At 32.0% G+C, this 17,143-nt stretch overlaps 1 protein-coding gene across 1 annotated transcript in view; it reads right to left on the bottom strand.

Annotated features, from left to right (window-relative positions):
* The window catches only part of LOC118179370 (uncharacterized), a 35,296-nt gene extending 21,858 nt beyond the window's left edge, over nucleotides 1-13,438 (bottom strand). Inside the window, exons 1-4 of the mRNA XM_085816726.1 lie at nucleotides 13,282-13,438; nucleotides 13,049-13,210; nucleotides 3,851-3,933; nucleotides 831-975 (exon numbers count right to left, since the gene is read on the bottom strand). Of these exons, the coding sequence (XP_085672852.1) occupies nucleotides 831-975; nucleotides 3,851-3,933; nucleotides 13,049-13,210; nucleotides 13,282-13,378 (487 nt within the window). The 5' untranslated portion in view covers nucleotides 13,379-13,438. The remainder of the gene's footprint in view (nucleotides 1-830; nucleotides 976-3,850; nucleotides 3,934-13,048; nucleotides 13,211-13,281) is intronic.
* Between the last annotated feature and the right edge of the window lie 3,705 nt (nucleotides 13,439-17,143).

Raw genomic sequence — 17,143 nt, 5'->3', positions numbered from 1 at the left:
TGTGGGACGTACAAGGGATGTGTCCGATAGGACAGTGCGGCGAAATTTGTCTTCCTTGGGCTATGCCAGCAGAAGACCGACTCGAGTGCCTTTACTGACAGCACGACATCGCCTGCAGCAACTCTCGTGGGCTCGTGAGAATATCGGTTGGTCCCTAAACGAATGGAAAACCATGGCTTGGTCAGATGAGTCACAATTCAGTTGGTAAGAGCTGATGGTAGGGTTCGAGTGTGGCGCAGACCCCACGAAGCCATGGACCCAAGTTGTCAACAAGGCACTGTTCAAGCTGGTGGTGGTTCCATAATGGTCTGGGCTGTTTTTACATGGCATGGACTTGGTCCTCTGGTGCAACTGAACCAATCATTGACTGGAAATGGATACCTTCAGCTACTTGGAGATCACTTACAGCCATTCATGGACTTCACGTACTCAAACAACGATGGGATTTTTATGGATGACAATGCGCTATGTCACCAGGCCACAATTGTTCGCGATTGGTTAGAAGAACATTCTGGACAACTCCAGTGAATGATCTGGCCAGCTAGATCGCCCGACATGAATCCCATCGAACATTTATGGGACATCATCGAGAGGTCAACCCTGCACTGTCAACACTTTCATAATTATGGACGTCTATAGAGGCAGCATGGCTCCAATATTCCTGCAGGGGACTTCCAACAACTTGTTGAGTCCATGCCACATCGAGTTGCTGCACTTCGCCGGACAAAAGGAGGAATGATAAAATATTAGGAGGTATCCCATGACTTTTGTCACTTCGGTGTATAGACTAAAGGTAATTGAAAAGCATGCATTTTACATTGAAGTCTTACCAAATCTCCGGCAAAAAGCTCCTAGGATGGCTGTTTCTTCCATGATACGCAAGTCACACCATAATGCTAATTCCAGGCCCCCTGCAACAGCATAACCATTTATTGCAGCAACAACAGGTTTTGATAACTCCATTTTCGTCGGTCCCTAACAAATTTTTAATACATATTTTAGAGACTAAAAATATGTCATAACTGTATTTATTTTACAGACACTCCTCATATCAGCTCCAAACTGCATGATTTATGAACTGTACAATTTTTTAATAAATTTGACCATTTAAATTTATTAACATTTACATCAGTGGTCTCAAACAGCATGTGGGCTGAATGTACAATCTGAATGCAAATCATAAGCCATATTTTTTTTAACAAACTGAATTTTTTAAACTAAATCTGAAATTTTAGTTACCAAATATTTAGTAAAATATACAACAATAATAATGATCATGAGATAGAAAATAAATCAAATTCAAATTGAATATTATATTTTGATTCAAGAACTAATGAAATCATACCCTCAAATTTTATTCCATGGCTGCAATATAGCTTTAGGCAAACAGCTTTAGTTGTTTTGCTTAATAATTAAATCTTTCAGTCTTTTAAAGTTATGTATTATGTTCAATTTACTTTAGTTTAATGATTTTATTAGATATTTTTATACTACTAAAATTTAATCATTTCATTTTGTGAACAGATATTTATGACTGGTATTGTAATGCATATTTCATACATAATCCCTCTTTCTTAAAGTGAAATAAAAACAATACATATTTTTATAAATTTCTATTATAATATATAACATTTTGTTTTCATTGAACTTAAGCACTTATAATGCAATAATTATGAAATATGCTTGATGGATATTTCTGTTACATATATGAACTTTGTTTTCCTGTTTGTTGTCCAAATAATTTGGCTACTTTGTTTACATAATTTCATACTTTCTAAATTTTGCTTATGAGGATAGCTGAAATCCTGTCCTAAGAGAAAACAACTTCTGTTGATAACTCAGAAAACAGCATTAGAAGCAATTTGGACTATTGATAAGATGTTGCAAAACAGCATTTTTGATAGTATGCAACTTTCTTAGTTAAATGTATTTATATGTTGGTGGAAGATACTACCCAATTTTATAAATGTCATTATACTCCTATGCAGTATGATATGCTGTAAAGTAAATGCCTTGTTGCTATATACAGCATGTAAGAAATTAAGACTGATTTTTCTGGAAAGACATCTACATACCCGCAAAACAATTATGACTACTGGATTGTATTAACTACTGAATCATTAATACTCTACAATACATAAACACTATTTGCTTTAAAAAATAGTGTCATGGAAACAAGAAATAAAACATCTATTTATCAAACAATAATTATTCAAAACCCTGAAATACTTAATTGTGCAAAATTCTTACTTTATATTATTTCTTACGAACAAAAGTTCCTGTATTGCTTCAGATTAGTATAGAGATACAAATATAATATATAAAATACTTGTTTTCCTACCTTTATAATGTATACAAATAATTATATAAAGACTTTAAAATAATCATTCTGTACTTTTAGTAAACTAGTAGTTTACATCTGTGTGCAGAATTAAGAAAACTTGCACATTACGTCAAATTTCTGAAAAACTAATGGATTTAATTATTATTAATTTTAATGAAATTTGGCATGGATACGCATTTCTAACAAAGAAAGTGATATACCATTCAAAAGTCATTTTATGTATGCATGATTATCAGTAAAGCTCACACTGCAAGGATATCCAAAATCCAATTTGTGATATCGGTTTGAAAATGAGTCTAATATGAGGTATGATCTCCTCTCACAGCCAGACAAGCCACGCAGCATGACAACATACTGGACAGGAAGCAGTTGAGAAATCCCTGTGGCAGCCAATTTCACTCCTGTAGCAAGGCAGTTTTCAATCCAGGAAGATTCTTGGAAATGGCACGATAAGTGAAACTGCCCTCCCAAGAGTGCTTCAGCCATGCTCTATAAAGGTTAAGGTCAAGAGATCTGGCTGGCCAATCCATCCAGTGAATAACCTCACTTTCCAGGTAATCGTCAACCAGCCGAACCCTATGTGAATGAGTGTTGTCATCCATTAACATGAACTTAGAACCAACTGCTCTCCTGAAAAACGGAACATAGGGCTCTAAGAACTACTCACTATACCCCATAGTAGTCAGGAAGCCTGTGAGTAGGGGTGAGCAGCCATCCAACACAAGTGTAAAAGCACAACACTCCAATGAAGTCTGATTCAAGGCATACATTGATTCAAAGCACATTCTATGTGCTACAGTGAGTGAGATGCAAACAGCAGGTCTTCTGGCATACAGCCTTATCTTCTGAAGTTTTCAGGCAACTGCAGACCATGAAATTCAGGTTCCAGTGGCAGTATACAACTCATGTGAGAGCTGTGAAGCTCTAGCAGTCCTCTGTTACTATGCTGAACATCCCAAATAATGATCATCGTTCATCATTGTGGATCTCTGTCAACTTTGTCCAGGTTTTCTAAATATGGATCCAGTGCCCAGACACGGTTTCCACAAATTGCAAATGTTACTGGGGGTCCCACTGAGCTCTGAAGAAACAGCACTTTTGATTGGCTTGCCTCCAATCTACCAACAATTTTCCATCTCAATCTGGCATTATAAATTATACCCAACTCTTGCAAAACACAATGAACGTCACGAAGGATTACAAGCACACAAATCGCCAAAAACCATTCATACGCTTATATCCCTTCCATAAGCACAGCTCCACAGACATGCAAGTGTACGCTTATGCATTTGAGTTTAAATATTTGCATAATTCTTTGGTGGCATTATTAGCACCTTTGGTTCAATACTTCTCATAAAAATTAATATAATTTGCAAAATTTTTAATTTTGCACATGAGTGTAAGTAGCACTTAATTACAGTATGCTCTTAATGGCAGTATTAATATTAGAAGATCAAAATTTACATAAAAATGAAAATAAAGTTTTATAATTATGCACAGAATTACCATTGGGCCATCATGAATTGATAGCTCAGTAATATTTCCAGCAGCAATTTCTTGCAAATCATAACCTGCACAAAATGTTCCACCTAAAATAAATAAAATATCATTAATCTATCATGTGAATGTAATTTAAATGAAAAAATAATTTTAGCAAGTAAACAGTACTGTGAAAATAATTTATTGCTCTTAAATTTTGCAAAAATATCTATAATGTTTTACAATACACAATAACACGGCATACATATATGTGATAACTTGAAAAATTTTGAAGTCGCAATGTTGAAGCATAAGAGATTTAATATTTCCTTTTTATTTATGAATGACAAGCATATTTATTATAAGCCAAAAGAAATAAAATGGGTCTAATAGCAGCTGTTTTTTGAAGAACTAAATTGATACCAATGTATTTTTAAACTATAATTTTGAAGATAGTAGACAACAGCAAGTTTGCAGAAGCAAAGCTGAGGAGTAAATTTGTCATATTCCAAGCTCAAGGCTGATTGAGGCACAAGGATCTGAGATTCAGTTTACAATTTTGAATCATCTGTGCCACCAATATGAAGTAAAGGATGGAAAGAGGATGTATCCAAATTAAAACAGAGAATTAAGGGGGTATAGTAAATTAAAGTTATTATTTTGATTTACTTATTCTTTTATTTTACATATACATAGCACATAAAAATCAGAAATTGTGCATTTCTGGGGTTTTTTAAATTTTGAAAAAGTAAAGAAATTATTTTCATAACATTTTTCTTCTTTTTCTAGATGCAAGATGTGAATTTGACAAAATTCATACTTTGTTCATGGAAGCAATTTTGGAAAAAATTGTATTCAAATTCTAACAGAAAAGCAAAACATAATTATCTATAATTGCATTCTGTTTTACTACAAGAGGAGATTGTAACATATTAGAAGTGAAATACAATTGCCATCATCATTAAAAATTGTCTGATGGCACTAAAATCCAATCACCAATCAATGGTGCCAATATTTCGAAACATAGTAGTATAATGTTTATGTATAATGTAGCCAGTAATTATTAATGATTAAATTGGAAACCCCCCTGCAAAGTTTTATATAGTACAAAGTGCGAGTACATTATCAGTTTAAATCTAATAAGATGACAGGTAGGCATTGCAACATTGGGGCTTCGCTTATTGTTTAGGTCAGATAATAGAAGGCTACTTTCCAATCCAACAGAGCAGGTACAGCCACACTGGGCAACAGAGATTAGGAGTGACAAATTTTGGAATTAGAAGCACACCAAGCAGCAAAAAGTTAGGGATAGCAAAATTTATAAAATTTATTAGAGGTTTGAGCAGCAGAATTCAGGCATACCAAAATATTTAGAATTTAGGGAAGCACTGGGCAACAGAATTTAGAAACTGTAGAGAAAGCAGCAGGCAGCAGAATGTATATATCAGCTATGCCTCCCTTCCCTCCAAACCACTCAAGGGCCCAATGTGTGATCCTGACGAACATCAATGCAACACCAATCAGTATGTTATTGGCTAGGGTGAGACTTCCTAGCCATACTTGTGCAAGCCCAGTAGGTGTTTGAAAGTGACATGAAGGTATCTCGGTCAGAAGATAAGTCACATTTACAGCACATCTGCTTCCTTTTGTTGAGTATTATATTCTTCATTACCAGATTTTCATATGGTGTGGGATTTTTATTATCATTATTTTATTTCATTTATTTATTTAATCTAGCTGGCAATCCAGAGGTCTGCATATTAGATCATTTCAGATACAAGGACATCCAGATTTTGGACTTTGTACAATATTTTCTAAAACTCTGCATTATTATACGAGATTAATACATTAATAAATAGAGATAAAATACGAACTTCCTATTTTACAATAATACTGGAAAAATGTATCTAAAGAAGATAGGATTGTAATGGAATTTTTTACTAGGGCAAAATGATAGACTTTCTATCTAGCTATTATTTTCGTTCTGAGAAAGAAAGGGATGAAACATCAGAGTTTTATACAACTCTTTTCCCACCATCAATCTTTTAAAAGAACTTTTAGCTTTATGGATTTTAAATATGCTTATGCGACATAAGAATAGAGTCTCAAATTTCTATGCCTTACACAAAATAAGAAAACAAACAAACAGCATTGAAATCAATCAGTATCTGCAAAGCATTGTACAATCTGTGGAAGCCTGTATTTAAGGAAGAAGATTTATTTCATGTTAGATAATTATAAGAAAATTAGATGAACTAGATATGTTTCAAAAACCATCAGAACACAAAAATAACAGTATTTAAGTAAAACCAAAACCATATTGCCACAATCTGACAAACTTTTACAGATGAAAATGGATAACAACTTAAGTCATCATTCATTTCCAAAAATTTTCTTATTACATACATAATTTACATTCTAATTAGGTATTTACTCCAAAAATTCAATCAATAAATCTACTTACAAGGTGGTTTTTATTTCTCTAGTAGATTGGATAAGGTTTCTGATCAGAAAAATGTAAAAAACAGCAATCTTAAGTTCTTTGAGTAATAAAAAATCATTTGTGCCACTGATCTAGAGCAGAGGTTGCCAACTTCTATATGATTGACTTCTATATGATTGAAACAAATCATTTGTGCCGCTGATCTAGAGCAAAGGTTGCTAACTTCTATATGATAACAATTATTACATAACATACATTTTTGTCTTACACATGTGTTGTGATCTACCTAGCAAAACCTTGATATTTAACAAATTCAGTCTTGTGTTCTAGTAAGTGGCAATGGGGAAAGAAGTATAAAACCAACATGGTATTTTCATAATATTTCTTAACAGAAAAGTAACTACAGAAAAAATACAGATTAATTTTTATTTTATCTTTTGTCATTAATGGGAAGTTTGCATCTGCAAGCCTTCATAACTCAATCCAGACTAAACTTCATATCCAGACAAAGATAATGAATCTTTAGTATGGAAAGCAGCAAACAGGCAATGACATTTAGTCTTCATTAACTTTACATATGAAAATACTTGATAGGATCTATTTAGCTATAAGTATGTAGATCCAAAACAAGAGTAGATATATTCACTACATTTGGTGGTGTTGGGTTACTTTGGTTAATCTTTGGATTATGGTAACTTGGCGATTTATGGCGAAAATTTGGCAACCAACCCTGCTACAGCAATCTTCTACTTTTTTTTCGTCGTCATTTTGTCTTCATGAAGTAAAGACAGGTTTCTTTTTTCTTATTTACTCAACATTTTTTCCAACAATCTGCTAGCCAAAATACGCTTATGCTAGAAATTTTGTGGAAAAAAGTGCTTAATCATGACGAATATTAACTGAAAAATTGGGAGAAAGTGCAGAATCGCAAACTCCTTGCCATGTTTTTCAGAATGGCACATACACAGTAACCATGTACATGGCGACCTATTTTTACTTAAAAAAAATCATCCCAGAATTGCACAAAAATTGCATTGCGCAAACTCTCGACTTAATCCGTGTACACTGCTTTTTTCTCATAAATTAGAAAAATTTGCCCGAAAATGCAGGAAAATTTTGTGAATCTTTAAAGTCGGTAAAAAGGACATATATGAAATTACCTTATCACGAAAAAGTACAGTGTCTCACAAAAGCGATGGGACACTTGTGCTTTACAAAAAGAAACCGTAATAAAATAAATTAAAAAAACATGTAAAAATTTTTTGTGGGTGTGTTTCATACTTAAATTTAGTAACAATTATTACATAACATACTTTTTCTCAAAATATTAAAATAATAATTTAATAAAAATACAATTGTTTAGAACGGAGCAAAAAAATGGCTCACATAAGTGATGGGACACCATTAGATACTACTACGTACTACAATAAAAATAATTTTTGGAGTTTTTATTTTTACTCAAAAGCAATTAGCAATAATTTATAAAATTGTCTGCAGTCTTTCTCTCCCGTTTGTTTTGGAATTTTTGTGTTTTTTAGCTCTGTGCAGCCATGAATGCTAAACGAAAAGAAACTTTGCCTGAAATTCGAAAATTAGTTATTAATTTGCATATTGAACATGAAAAATCTATTAGAGAAACTGCTGAAACAGTTAACATGAGTCATTCAACAGTTTTCAGTATCATTAAACGATATAAAAAGAATCATATGATTCAGGATAAAAGAAGACCTGGCCGACCATCAAAGCTATCCAATGGAATAAAGCGAATTATTTTTCAAAATATTAAACAAAATCCAAGAATGAATGCTCCTAAAGTTGCTGCTGATTTACAAACATTATATGGAGTAATTGTTAATCCTGAGACTGTTAGAAGAGTAATTCGATCTGCTGGATATCACGGTAGAGCAGCCAGGAAAAAAATTCTTCATAAGTGAAAAGAATAGAAAACTCAGACTGGCTTTCACAAAATCTAACATAAATAAGAACTCTGATTACTAGAATGAAGTTATATTTGCTGATGAGAGTAAATTTAATATATTTGGTTCTGACGGTAGAATCTTGGTGTAGAGAAAACCCAGGAAAGAATTTTGCAAACAGAACTTGGTGCCAATAGTAAAACATGATGGAGGAGGAGTTATGGTATGGGGGTGTATGTTGTCCCCTGGAGTTGGTAATTTTGTTTTTATTGGCATCAGTACAAGTATATTGACATTTTAAATCAAAATTTGAAATCTTCAGCACGAAAATTGACCCTTCATAACGATTTTAAATTCTACCAGGACAATGACCCCAAGCACACTGCTTTGAACGTTAGACTCTAACTGCTGTATAACTGTCCTGAAATAATAAAAACAGCCCCACAATCTCCAGACTTAAATCCCATAGAGAATATTTGGCAAGAATTGGAATCAAGAATTCGCAAACACACCATTTCTTAAAAACAACAATTAAAATCATTGCTTCAAGAAGAATGGGGTAAAATCACTCCAGAAATCACAAAAAAATTAGTCGAATCCATCCCAATAACATCAAATCACGTTTTAAAAGTAAAAGGAAATCCAACAAAATATTAAAACATTTTTAGAAGTAAAATTTTTGGATAAATATTTGATGGAAAAGTAAGTGTCCCATCACTTATGTGAGCTATTTTTTGCTCCGTTCTAAACAATTGTATTTTTATTAAATTACTATTTTAATATTTTGAGAAAATGTATGTTATGTAATAATTGTTACTAAATTTAAGTATGAAACACACCCACAAAAAATTTTTACATGTTTTTTTAATTTATTTTACTACAGTTTCCTTTCGTAAAGCACAAGTGTCCCATCACTTTTGTGAGACACTGTATATACATTTCCAAGCATGAACATTTGCACTTTACAGACTATCACTACATCTTTGTCTTTATCGTAACTTGTTATTTACACAAATGCAACAATTTTACTGCCAAGGTATACCACAATTGTTTGTAATTAATCATTCATCGTATAAAATAAATAAAATATCCAAAAACTTTTCCCTCTAAATTATCTATTATAAACATCACCTGCGAATTTATAACGCAAACATTAAAAATGGTTGCAAATACTTAGTGTCAAATATTTAAATTATTGCCATGCATGTTTACTCCTACTGAAACATATTCCAAAATGCTACAAACATATAATTTACAAAATAAATATCATTTAATTAAAATATAATTAAATTAAAAAACACTACTTAAAATAGAAATAAACACATACATTAAATTAATAAAAATTAGATTACAATCCTAATTAGGTACTTTAAACTAATTCATTGCTAATAACAATTTTTTAATAATAGCATATTAATTTATTTATTCCTTATATTTAGAACAATGCATAAAAATACTATCCTCAAATGATTAAAAATACTAACTTAACCTAATCTTCTTCAGAATCTCAATCGTATTCTTATGTGCGCCTGTTTCAGGATCTTCAAAATGATACTTATGGTTAACAGCAAGATGCTGAAAACCTTCATCCTCCAAACAGACATATGACTTCCAGCAATCAGATATTATTATTGTACCCGGTAGAATATACTGCTTAATAAAACTTAAAAAGCAATCTTTACTTCTATCTCACACAACCTTAAAAAAACATTCATTACTACCCTTCAATCCCACTAAATACCCATTTCGAATTCACTTTACATAGGGCCATGGGATCCAAAAATTAATCAACGCTGTTTTACACAACACATAATGAAGCTAAATACAAAATGCTATAAAGTACTACAGATATTTTTCCAGATTTCCCCCCCTTTTCCGAAAAAAGAACTGTGATTCGTCCATACATGTCACATGACATATCTCATGATCTCTCATTTCTCTCAGACAACATAATCCATAATAGGAACTGGATACTTCTCACATTATTGCCAAAGTCCTAGGTAGTAACCTTTATCGCCTACCAAAATGTCGCCAAATTGCCTGTTACCATATTCCAAAGATTAGCCGTTACTTTTCCTGATTAACATATTTCAAAAAATCTTCCCAAATTTCTATAGCTTTTAAGGTTAGATCAGTTTGTAGAGTTATAATCTCATTTTCTAATATGTCTTTCATTCTTAAATATAACTTTTTGGCAGCTATCTTCTACACTTAAATCCTCTTTGAAAGGCAGACATTGTACAATAATTTATTTTCTGAAAATCGTGTACGAAATTTATGTCAAAAGCAGTATGAAACTATGTCAAAAAGCAGTATGACTTATGAAAAAGCAGTATGAACGCTGAAAAAGCAGTTGCGAAATTTACAAAAGTATTATAAAAAAAGAGGTTTTATTTATAATACTTTTGTAAATTCCACAACATATTTTTCAATGTTATAATTACAATTTTAATATTTCTGAAAATGATCAGGCATATTTGGAAAAAAATTATTCAAATTGTTTTGTTGAAGAGCTTTCACATCAGCATAATAAATTTTATTTTGGGCTGATCTTTGGAATATGGTAACTGGCAGTTTGGCGACATTTTGGAGGCAATAGAGGTTACTACCTAGGACTTTGGTAATAACGTGAGCAGCACTCAGTTCCGATTATGTATTATTTTGTGTGAGGGAAATGAGAGATCATGAGATATGTCATGCGACATTAATGGACAAATTACAGTTGTTTAATCGGAAAAGGGGGGAAATCTAGAAATTTCGGATTTAGCTATATTCTGTGTTGTGTGAAATGTGACATTAATGGACGAATTACAGTTCTTTAATCGGAAAAGGGGGTTAATTTGGAAAAGCTTCATTGTGTGTTGTGTGAAAGAGTTTTGATTAATTTTCGGATTGCATGGCGCTATGTAAAGTGAATTCTAAATTTTTAATGCTTTTATCTGATAATAATAATAAGTTGAGATTGTGTGAAAGGAAAGATATTACAGTTAAGTTTAAATGGCGGTGCAAGAAATATGGTGAAAATGGACATTTTGTGAAAAGGAGTGTAAGGAAGGATATGTGGTTTGCTGAAAGTAGTTTGAGTATAGGTGAAATTTTATTAATTTCTTATTACTTGGTGAATAGACTTCCAGTTGACTACTGGATTTAGGATTTAGAAATTAGCAGTAGTACTGCAGCCACGTAATGAAGATTAGGTAAGTTAGTATTTTTAATCATTTGAGGATATTATTTTTATGCATTGTTCTAAATGTAAGGAGTAAATAAATTAATGTGGTATTATTGGAAAATTGTTATTAGCAATGATTTAGTTTAAAGTACCTAATTAGGATTGTAATCTAATTTTTATTAATTTAATGTATGTGCTTATTTATATTTTAAGTACTGTTTTTTTAATTTAATTATATTTTAATTTAATGATCGTGATTTTGTGAGTTAAATATTTGTAGTATTTTGGAATACGTTTGAGTAGTATACGTTGAGTATTTTCATGCATTTTCGTGAAATTTTTCTAATTTATGAGAAAAAAGCAGTGTACATGGATGTAGTGAAGAGTGTGCGCAATGCCATTTTTGTGCAATTCTGGGATGTTTTTTTAAGTAAAAATAAGTCGACGTGTACATGGTTTAGTGATATTTTAATTAAATGATAGTTATTTTGTGAATTTTATGTCTGTAGGAATTTGGTATACGTTTCAGTTGAAGTAAACGTGTATGGAAATAATTTAAATATTTGGCACTAAGTATTTGTAACTATTTTTAATGTTTGCGTATAAATTCGTTAGTGACGTTTATAATATAATAGATAATTTAGAGGTAAAAGCTTTTGGATATTTTATTTATTTTATATGTGGAAATGTTCATCCTTGGAAAGGGTATGTACTTTTTCGCGATCAGGTAATTTCATATATGTGCTTTTTATTGAGTTTAAAGATTAAGACAATTTTCCTGCATTTTCGTGCAAATTTTTGTAATTTATGAGAAAATAGCAGTGTAGATGGATAAAGTTAAGAGTGTGTGCAATGCCATTTTTGTGCAATTCTGGGATGTTTTTTTTAAGTAAAAATAAGTCGACGTGTAAATGGTTTATGTGCATGTGCTATTCTGAAAAACGCGCAAGGAGTTTGCGATTCTGCACTTTTTCCCAATTTTGCAGTTAATATTTGTCATGATTAAGCAGTTTTGTTACATAAAATTTCTAGCATCAGTGTAATTCGGCTAGTAGATTGTTGGAAAAGTGTTGAGTAAATAAAAAGAAAAGAAACATGTCTTTGCAGCGAAAAAAAAAAATAGAGGGTTGCTGTAGCAGAGTTGGTCCGCAAATTTTCGCCAAAAAATCGCCATGTTACCATAATCCAAAGATCAACCTTATTTTGTATGCATTAATGTTACTGATCATTCCAATTACTGCGTTGTTTCATTCTTGAAATTTTAAATTTAAATCACTTAATACTGATGCAAAATTTATACAAAACACTCAATCAACAAGCCAAGTTTTATCATTTAAATTTACAAATTTTTGACCTAGCTCGTTGAGAAATATTTTTATTTAAGATGAAATCATTACATAAATTTATTTTAGCCACCTTACATTGGTAAGTAAAAATAATTTTGGCTCCCCTTAATCAAATTGCAACTGTAAGAGATGCCATATGAGGGATTTTCCTTGAATGGTGCTCCAAATTTATCCCCAAATCCCTCTACTACTGGGAAATTTTCTATATAAAGAATTAATAAAAGTAAGAAAAATATTATACATAAGTTCTATAATTTCATTGTCCCCTTCCTGTATGGCAAACCAAGAAACTCTATAATAAAGGTTTTATTTATAATACTGTTGCAAGCAATATTTAACTACACAACTTACCTTCCCCGTAAAGTACTGCAACAAGTGCATTTGTATCAGCTGCAAAGTTTTGAAAGGCTATTTTTAACTGATGAGCAGTTTCCATATTCACACAATTTTTCTTTAGGGGGCGGTTGATTCCAATTAAATGCAAATGTTGTCTTTTGGTGACATTGACAAAGCCTGTTAAAAAAACACCAAGTAAGAGAAATACATATTTTTATGATAAGTAAATAAAATTAACAGAATCGAACCTGATTTATAATCCGAAGAAAACAAACGGTGACAAGTGTTAAATAATTTAACATGACTACGACCAAGAATTACATACGAAACGATGCAAGTCGCCATAATTACTAAGTTGAGTAAGCAATACAGCTGGAGCAAACCGCATGTATTCGTTACTGAGTAACGGGTACATCGGTTGACTCGAAGTACCGATTCGGTACTCACAAATTCATTTCGTTACTCGCATCTCTTCGTTACTCGCATCTGTCATACGATGCGGTTTGTTCGATTACGAATGATGCGGTTTCTATGCGAATACGAATGATGCGGTTGCTGTTCGAATACGAATGATACGGTTGCGTCACAATGCGCTCATATATTTCATAGATAATTTTGAATTTTTTTGGGCATCGGGCAAACTCTTGTTTACATTATGTGTTTTAGTTGAAATACTATTTAGTTGTTGATATTTAAGAAAATGAGCAATTTTGATAGCGTGAAGCGTTATTTTGTATTTGCTTTTTACTATTGCTATTTATGTTTGTAATTTGAAAATTTAGATGATTCATCTTTTTTTTTTTTTTTTTTTTTTTTTCCTTGAGCGTGCCATAGTCAGATTTTATTGATTTTAAATATTTATATACTGCACTTAGGTATTGCTTATATAAGAATATGTAGGTTAATATAGGTTCTTTACTTCCTTGTATCCAATAAAATCGCAGTAATTATTGTAATCGAGAAAACTTTTGGGTATCATATTTTAACAGAAATATCTGTTTTTGACGATTACGGAATCCATGTGAATTATTTTTTGGGCTGATGCCTGTACGTACGAACACAATGAAAAACTCTCTCTCTCTCTCTCTCTCTTTTTTTTTTCAAAAACTTATTGTTAAATGTAATCCCATTTACTCTAAGCTGATACTTATGACTAATGATTATGAGCCTAAGTTGATACTTGAAAGGGATTTTTTTCGTGATGTATAAGTACGTATGTATGTATGTTGCATAACTCAAAAACGGTTAGTTATAGAACGTTGAAATTTTGTATATGGGTCCGTTATAACATCTAGATGTGCACCTCCCTTTTTATTGCAATCGGTAATACTACCAAACGTAAATATGTATATATATATCAAATAAATTATAATTAAATGTAAAGTACATATATATATGTCCTTATAATTAAATGTAAAGTACACACACATATATATATAAATATAAAATAAAAGCCAAGTAAGGCGAAAATAAAAGCCTTGGCTTTTATTTTATTTAATTATCATTAATAAGTTACTTGACTTTTATTTTCGCAATCATTGGTTGTAGTCAGGACTTAATTTTTAAAATTAGAAGTGCTGGAGCTCTATGGAAGGCCATCAGGAAAGATGAATAAATAAGTAAATAAAAATAAAATAACTATTACAATAATAAAATAATTAGCAACTAGAATATTAAATGATTATTATTATAATTCAATAAAAATTTAAAGACCGAAACGTAATGTAATTAATTCTTAAATTAATGATGAATAACTAAGTAATGAAATAAAATACCAGACATCGTCTTGTTTGGGGGCTGTAGCTAAAATTACAATTTAAGAACTAAGCCGAGCATTAGATAAATTTAGGCTTTTGATGAGCAAATACTGTTTATCAGAGTATAGATAGAAATTTGGTTATGTAGCCCATTCTTCTAAAACGACGTTTCGTAGCTACCTTCCACCACCAATTCCTTTTTTTTTTTTTTCCAGTTTCGGTTTATTCGGTTACAGCAAAGCACACTAGGCTATTGCCTACGGGGAGGGAGGCCTTCGTGTAGGATTTTTTAAAGGGAACTGACTCATATGCAAGTTACACACGGGAATAACAATGAAAACGCCCGGGCAGCTAGCCGTTAGCCAGGAATTGAACCCCGGACCGAACTATTAGTGCTCAGCAACTTTACCGCTCGAGCTCTGGTGGGCTCTTTTTTTTCATTCGCTGTTTGAAAAACGGGTGTTCACTTTACGATAAAGTAAGCACCCGTTTACTTCAATTAAAATGGGTTAGACGATATGACTCTTCCTACTTTATAATCTCACTTAGCTTTTGATTTCTAATATTGATTCAATGTTTTCTGTAGACAAAGTATTCTGATTAGAATAATAGATTTCAAACATTTTCAAAAGTTGTGTATCTGAATATAGTTAGGTTTTTATAACATAGGGCACATTTTATTAGTTTCACATAGTTCTAAAGCAACTGAACCACAGCATCGCTGTTTTGAAAGAAAGTAAAAATGTGAGAAATGTATAATGAACATTAATATACAGGCTTTATTAAAAGTAGTCAGCTTTTAAAACGTGACCGTCTATGCTTTTAGAGGATTTTTGGAGCTCTGTGCATTTGCTCTGGCATCTTAAAAAAATGATGTTCAATATCAACGTATGTTTATGTTCTCAAAAATACAGGTTTCTTTCAGAAAGCGACCTCTTAGAAGTCGTCAATAAATGATTCAGTATAGTTATTTTCTAACAGACTATAGAACAAATTTATTTTAACATCAATTTAAAAATGGCTGCTTGTACTAACAGTTAAGAGCAATAAGACTCTAATTTTTCTTTCGCAATTAGCTATCATGCCAGCTGAATTGTTTTCTGCATAACCTTTATTGTGTATAATTGAAATCTTTAGCTATGCATTCAACAAATATACAACAAATGTAAGACAAATCATTAAAAAAATTAAAATTTGGAACATTAATGATAATTTTTTGTTATACATAAAATATTATTAATGAATGATGAATTTATATCATATTATATATAAATCAAAATTTAAACTCCTGTTCCTTTATAATAAATTGAAGAAAAGCTATAAAGTGAATTAATTTTTAAAAACAAAACGAAAATTTAAAAAAAAATATTTTTCATATACCTAGAATCTAAAAATGACGAATACTGAATTTTACGACTCATGTGTGTATGGGTGTATTTAATTATGGCAAGGTACACTATGGCTATCTGCCTAAGGGGGGATGCCTTCGTGGAGGACTTTCTAAGGGAAACTGGCTCGTATACACGTTACACATCAAGAAAACCACGAAAACACCCATGTAGCCGGACCGTTCGCGCAATTCGAACCTCGGACCGAACTACCAGTGTTCAGCGACTTTACCGCTCGGCCGCTGGTGGGCCGTTTTACGGCTCATATAATAATAAATGCATATTCATATTGTAACAGAAATTTTGTTAGAAGTCTAGCATATGTATAGTGATTTGTGATCTTTTAAAACTGTCGTAACATGATGCATATTTATCATTATCGTGAACCAAAACAGTATGCTTTACATCCTTACAAATATACGTGATAGATTTTAATATTTATTTCTGCATATACTTACGTTTCCCAAAGACACGAAAGCAAGTCAAGCAGATTTTTGTTGTATTAAGCAGACTTAAGTTTTCTGTTAGCTAGTGTAACATAATTTCGGATGTTAGTATAACATAATTTCGGATTCTATGAGCCTTCCAGAATTATTAGCAAAATAGTGGTCTTTACAAAGTGTTTTTATAAGCAAACAGCAGATGTACACTGAGCAGTGATCAACTGATATACTTCTTAAATAATTTGGTTTAGTTGATTATGACAAAACACACTGGGGCTATGTGCCTAAAAGCAAAAATGCCTTCGTAGAGCACTTTCTTAGCAAAACTGGCTCGTATGGTACGTGGTAAGCTGGCTTGTAAGCTGGTACGGGAAAAAAACCACGAAACGCTTATGAAGCCAACCCGTTTGCTTGAGATCGAACCCAGGTCGGAACTACCAGTGTTCAGCGATTTTACCGCTCGACCGCTGGTGGGCCATTTCTTAAGTGAATAAAGGTATACTCATAGCATTATGAAATAAC

The sequence above is a fragment of the Stegodyphus dumicola genome, chromosome 5 (genome assembly GCF_044657685.1).
Source record: "Stegodyphus dumicola isolate Sdum_Otavi_A_Nest chromosome 5, ASM4465768v1".
NCBI lineage: Eukaryota > Metazoa > Arthropoda > Arachnida > Araneae > Eresidae > Stegodyphus > Stegodyphus dumicola.
Note: the sequence above shows the minus strand (reverse complement) of the source record. Positions and strands in the feature narration are given on the sequence as shown.